Source organism: Pocillopora damicornis, chromosome 14, assembly GCF_964200805.1.
Source record: "Pocillopora damicornis chromosome 14, jaPocDami1.2, whole genome shotgun sequence".
NCBI classification, from domain to species: Eukaryota; Metazoa; Cnidaria; class Anthozoa; order Scleractinia; family Pocilloporidae; genus Pocillopora; species Pocillopora damicornis.
The window spans coordinates 17,030,960-17,036,959 of NC_142683.1; the positions used below are offsets into that span (position 1 = coordinate 17,030,960).

At 35.2% G+C, this 6,000-nt stretch overlaps 1 protein-coding gene across 1 annotated transcript in view; it reads right to left on the reverse strand.

Moving 5' to 3' along the window:
- Positions 1-4,795, reverse strand: part of LOC149034778 (uncharacterized) — a 51,327-nt gene extending 46,532 nt beyond the window's left edge. Inside the window, exons 1-2 of the mRNA XM_089194472.1 lie at positions 4,623-4,795; positions 2,002-2,153 (exon numbers count right to left, since the gene is read on the reverse strand). Of these exons, the coding sequence (XP_089050598.1) occupies positions 2,002-2,098 (97 nt within the window). The 5' untranslated portion in view covers positions 2,099-2,153; positions 4,623-4,795. The remainder of the gene's footprint in view (positions 1-2,001; positions 2,154-4,622) is intronic.
- Between the last annotated feature and the right edge of the window lie 1,205 nt (positions 4,796-6,000).

The following is a 6,000-nucleotide window of genomic DNA, read 5'->3' on the forward strand; positions in this document are numbered from 1 at the left end:
ACACCTGTGACTCATTGAACTTAAGGAACTAAAATATTCATGTTGAAATTTTGCTTTGCATTCCGCATTGAGTTCTTCATACCGTTCAAAATAATATTCTCATCATGATTTAATGGAAAGTATTGGCGTAGCAGTCAAGAGCTGGATTCAAATGTACATCAGGGTGGTCTCAACCTCTTAATTAAAGTAAATTGAGACAAGATTGAACTCCATTTAACCTCATTTAACCTTAGAGTGTTGAGTTCTTTTTTTATTAATATTATTATAGTACAGCTAACATATCTAACCTCTCACAATTGCTTTAAGGAAAGTTGGATTTAACTCAATGGCTGCTTCTGCATCCCTTAGTGAATCCTGGTGATTTCCTGTTATTGAAATAAATATCTCTGATTAGCCATAGTCATGTTGCAAACCAACTACCATTACTATAATTTTGGGAAAAACTTGTGATGCTCGTTGATATCTGAGGTAAGAGGTTACTTCTTTGTATATTTGAGAGGCCAAGATAAGATGTAAATTTTTCCAGGCATGCATTCAAAATTATCACCTTTTTCAGAAAACTACTATTGACAACTCAATAGCTTCAAAATAGAAAAAAAATGCATATTAAAGCTCTCATCATCTTACCAAGTTTAGAATGTGCAATTGCCCTGTTGTTGTGCAGTTTGGCCTTCAGTTCTTTCTCGTTGCAGTTCATTTTAATTCCTTTGATGTAAAAATGAATAGCATTGATGAAATCTCCTTTCTTGAAGGCCTCGTTACCCTCATTCCTATAAACATCAGCTGCGGCTGCAAAGAAAAAATAAAAATAATTTGTTTCAAAGTCTGTGGTTGTAGTTAATAATTACCTGAGGTTGTAGTTAATTAGTGCATAAGCAGAGCTGCCAAGATCTGGAGATTTAAAATCTGTAGATTTTTCCTTTAGTGCCAGCTGCCACTTTTGCACCTGCCTGACTCTACCCATCCCCTGAAAAGCTTGGAGGATGTGTGCAGTCCCCCCCTCCCCCTTCAACAGTTATTATATAACTAACAGTTATTATATAAATCATAAGAATAATGATAAAGAAGATGAGATTAATATTTATAATGATGTTAATAATTTGGGTGACAACAGTGGTAATAACAATGATGAGAATTAAGCGTCACTCAATTAGAAGCAAACCCTTAGGCATTTAAACTTTTGGAGATAGGTTTCCTAAAATTCCTATTCCACAGGCAAAATTAATAATGTGTTTAAATGCCTCACACAATTTTTAGGCAAAAAGCAAAATAATTAGCAGACTGACTTTCAACTAATTGACCAAGCTTTAAAACCTAGACCTTGTAGACTTTTTTCTTCTGAGCCATTTGTTAGTGAAAGTTCACTATCTACCTTAACTCTTTAAACCCTAAGAGTGACCAGCATCTCACTTCTCCTTACAGTAATACTGCTGAATCATTCACTAAGCTCATGAGAATAAAGGAAATGATCACCAACCTAAGAAGCATTGATCTTCAAATGAATTCTCTTTTTCAGTACCACAAGAAACATACAAAGAATAGTATGGAGAATATGGATACTGATGTTAGGGTGTCAAGGGTTAAACACCTCCATATTCAATGATATAACACTTGCACTCTACTGGAAATTGGTTGCTTGGGGGAAGTTGACACTTTCAATTTAATGTTGCATAATATAATGGAAAGATGATGATGACAGTACTTATGATGCAAACTTACGAAATGAATGTTATATGATGATCAAATAAAGTCTTTACTTATTATAACTTTGTGTAATTTGCTTTGAACTTTGAGAAAAGAAAATAACAAATATGTCATAGATCCTCTCAGTCAATGAACAACATATTGTAATCATAGAAGAGAGTCATGACTAGCCAAATATCCTTTAAAAAAGGTCATGCAGTGTATTAACATCATTCTCCACATCTGCTTACATTCTTGAAACTGGTGGAATAGAAAACGTTTTAACAGTGACTGAAGCCAAAGTTGAACCAAGCTCACCTCGTAAAGTGTCGTCATCAAAACCTGGAGCATTCTCTGTGTTAGGTAAGTCTTCATTTTCAGATGGAACCTTAATTGGACTTCTTTCTTTTGCCATAGCAACTGTAAGGGGATGCTTCTTTCAAAAAGTTGCTGTTTTAAGTAATCCTGGCCTGAAAAAAAGATGGTTGCAAATGGTAAAAAATTAGCTCAACATATTCCCAGTTGCAAAATAAACATTTTTTCCCTTCTGAGAATGGGAGGGATACATAGACACAAAATCACAAGCAATTAATATTAATAGCATATTTAAAGCAGTAAAAGAACAAAGGATATATATACTGAAGAAAACAAGCATTAATATTTAAATAAATAGTAATTTACTTCTCATTACAATAAATTTCAAGATTTACCAAAGACATTCCTATGCAATTGACTGAAATAAATTGGGCAAAAATCAACATCTGTGTGTTTCAAGTTTATATAATTTGTAACAGTAGCGATTTAAATCATTTAAACTAAGAGGTGGTAGGTAGTTAGGTCCCATCTGGATTTGAAAAGTGGCCTGTCCAGGGCATGAGCTTTACTTAATCCTGGTTTCCTCACATGAAGCAACTGGGAGTATTACTACCCAGCCCTGGATAGGATGGAAGTCCATTCCACCATTATTCCCCCCCCCCCTTCACCCCCCCCCCCCTACCCATACCCATTTATACTCCTGGGTGGAGACAGACACTGTAACAGTAAAGTGTTTTGCACAAGAACACAACACATTGACTGGAACCCAGACCTCTTGACCCTGAGTCCAGCACAGGCCAGGCTACAAATGCAGACCTCTTGACTGTGCGTCCACCTCACTAATCATAGGACCACCCTGTCTCTGCAAGAGGAGAGAGTTTATGCTGAATCGTTTCTCATAAGAAACAAATTTTACAACACCAAAGTAAAATTTTCTTATTTGATTTTTAAATAGGGATTACTGGTCAAAACTTATAAAAGATATATTTCATTTATTCAATTTCCTACGGTTGAGCTGATGCCCATATTTGTATAGGTGATTGTTAGTTCAACTGTTTCACTTTATCACAGGAAAAACAGTGAAATATTTACATTTATGCATGCTGATGTATGTTGAAATGGATTTCAATTTGGTGCAGGTGCTGACATTTTTGCTTTATTAGTATATGTATATTTAACTAATTGTTTTTGCAGTTATTCCATATTTACATTGTCTGTGCACAAAACTGATTTGTCTTTGATGCTAACTTTAATTCTCCTTATAATCATGACTGGTTGTTTTTTAGATATCAAATAATCCTTGCTGGCTGTCTTCACGCACAAAAAAATTCAATAAATGTGAAGTAAAAAGGAAGTCAATTGAACTGGAATTCAAAATAGCCTGTAAGTGTATATCGCTTTTACAAAAACCACTACAACTTCTATATAACCAGCTGATTGCCAGGGCTTTACAGAGGTATATTGGCCCAAGGTTGTAACAGTATAGGAATGACATGGTGCCAATATTCCCTAGTACCCCTCAAGAGAGCAAGGTAATTGTAATGCACCAATGTCACTTGGACTAAACTAGTTTACAATGAATTTACATGTTTTATGATTTTCTGTATGGTGCAATGATGGTTTATGTGGCAAAATCCTGACCAAGTAAGAACCAATCAGAACTTTACATTTATCCCAAGACTACCTTGGCATATAACAACATAAATTATCACCAAACACATACTTGGATGCATGCAGCCTCATGCAGAACTAAACCAGTTTTGATAAAAAAAAAAATTGATCGGAAACATTCAGTTGGTATGATTATTGATTGATCGTATGTTGATTAGCAGATGACAAAAGGTAAAACTTCACTCAGACACTAATCAATCATTACCAGTTGATGAATTGGACTCCTAAAACTCGAATGCAGTTAATTGAAAGGACTCTTGCAGTAAATAACTAGCTGAATTTGAAGAAAAATCAACTTGTCTTAATATTTAACAAGGAAATCAGTTTTACAGTACAGTTTGGAAGGACAATCTAGGCTGTCTAACGAAAAGAAAAAATCACTTTCAAACTACAGTATAAAATGATAAACATAAACACATGAAATACGCTGAAAACGTTTATCGCTTTTTGATCAAATGCATCGTAAATACGGGAGCAAATTAAGTTAATTCGTACATAAGCCCGACATGAAAGCTTGTGCCAAACACGATTGTGTACATGCTCCGCATGACACGCAAACGAAACTGAAAGTGTTGCGATCAAAAGGGCTTGCACTGAATCAAATCGATAATTTGGATATCCTTTGTAACTCTCCCGAATTACTTATTTTGTCCAAGGTAAATGGCAGGCATTGCTTGCGAATTTTTGTGAATTCGAAAGCTGTAACTTGTTAAAATAAGCTCAGCTTAATAAGCTTATAACTAACACGAAGCGGCAATACAGTTAAACACGCCAGAATAAAGTAAAAGTTGGCAATCGTTGTCACTTAACTGCAGGAACGTCTTTCATTGTCGGAAATCAGAGAAAGTTCGGACAGATGAGGAACATTTGAAGGAGGAAATCTCAACTAAAAAAATTTGAAATTAAAGTATTTACTTTATACTCAAAAATCTGATACAACCATGCGTTCTTACCTCTGTCGCAGAAATGGAAAGCACGTTTGACTATTTTACGACCTTGCTTCCTCAGTCCGTCATGAAAATGTTTCAAAGTCACTAAGACAGAGAAAGTACTAAGAAGACTCGAAAGCTATGTCATGGAACGGAGAATCGCAACAGCGCGTTGTGAAAATGGAACAGGATGTTTCTTGGCCCATAAATCTGTGCAAGCTTGAAGCCGGAAATTCTTCAACGTAAATTGAAAGAAGAGCCCACATATGGGCGGCTGTCACCGCCAAAAATACAAAAATAGAATTGGTTTGTAATAACAGATAGAGTCTAATTGTCTTTTGGAGAACGATTTATCTTATCGTTAGAGATTTATTTAAAATACAAATGGACAAGTCGCCTTTGGTGAAATGAAATATTCAAACAAAATATGGTTTATACAATTCAGGAGCTATGTGTAGCCACCCTAGTTGAACTGATTCAATAAAAACAAGAGTGGCCAAACGGTTCAGTTAACTGTACTTTGGTTCAGTAACTTGACACAAACGGTTCAGGGAAGTGTGAAATGGCTTAGGTTATCGGCAAATGGTTAATCGTAAGCCGCAATGGTTTAGTATCGCATCAATCTAATCACCGTAAAGTGAAATGGTTTAGCGTGACCCCAAATGGTTTAGCGTGACCCCAAATGGTTTAGCGTGACGACAAATGGTTTCGTACAAACCGAAATGGTTTAGTGTTACAGCAGTTGGTTTACGTAACCGTCAAAAATACAAAAGGGAAATGGAAAAGTCAAGCTTGAAATTGAATAGGATAAGAATCTAAAGTGCGCCTCAAAACTATAAAAACTATATAGTTTTTAGGCGCCCTTTAGTTGTAGTTTCGTCGTCTTAAAACAGTGAATCGCTTTATCACGTTTCCTGGCTATAGTTCTTACTGTCTAGACGGTAAATGTGCTGTCGTGTAAAATGATGCATTTTATCTGTATTTTTGTTATTCCTTTTGTTTCAGATTCTTATTTTATATTGAGGTAGAAAAATGGGGAATTCGTACCATGACCATGGTAAGAATTCTCCATTTAAAGTACAGCAGTTTTCACTTACAGAAACTGAAAAGAACAAAAGAACAATTTAGAACTAGCTAAGAGCGATTTGAACTCCCAACATGGTTAAGCCGCAACTATCAGAAATTTTACAACCTCAAGATTAAGCCTCTAATAGTTGCGGCTTAACTTAGTTTTAACAAACTATAAAAATTGGAGTTAAAAAAAAGCATATGGTTTGAAACGATAGGAAAATACATCATTGTGAAAGCTTACTTTCATTTTTAGTAAATGATCATTGAGCTACTGAACGTTCTGCAGCTCGATAAAAACAGTTTCATCCGAAATATCATTTACTTACTGATA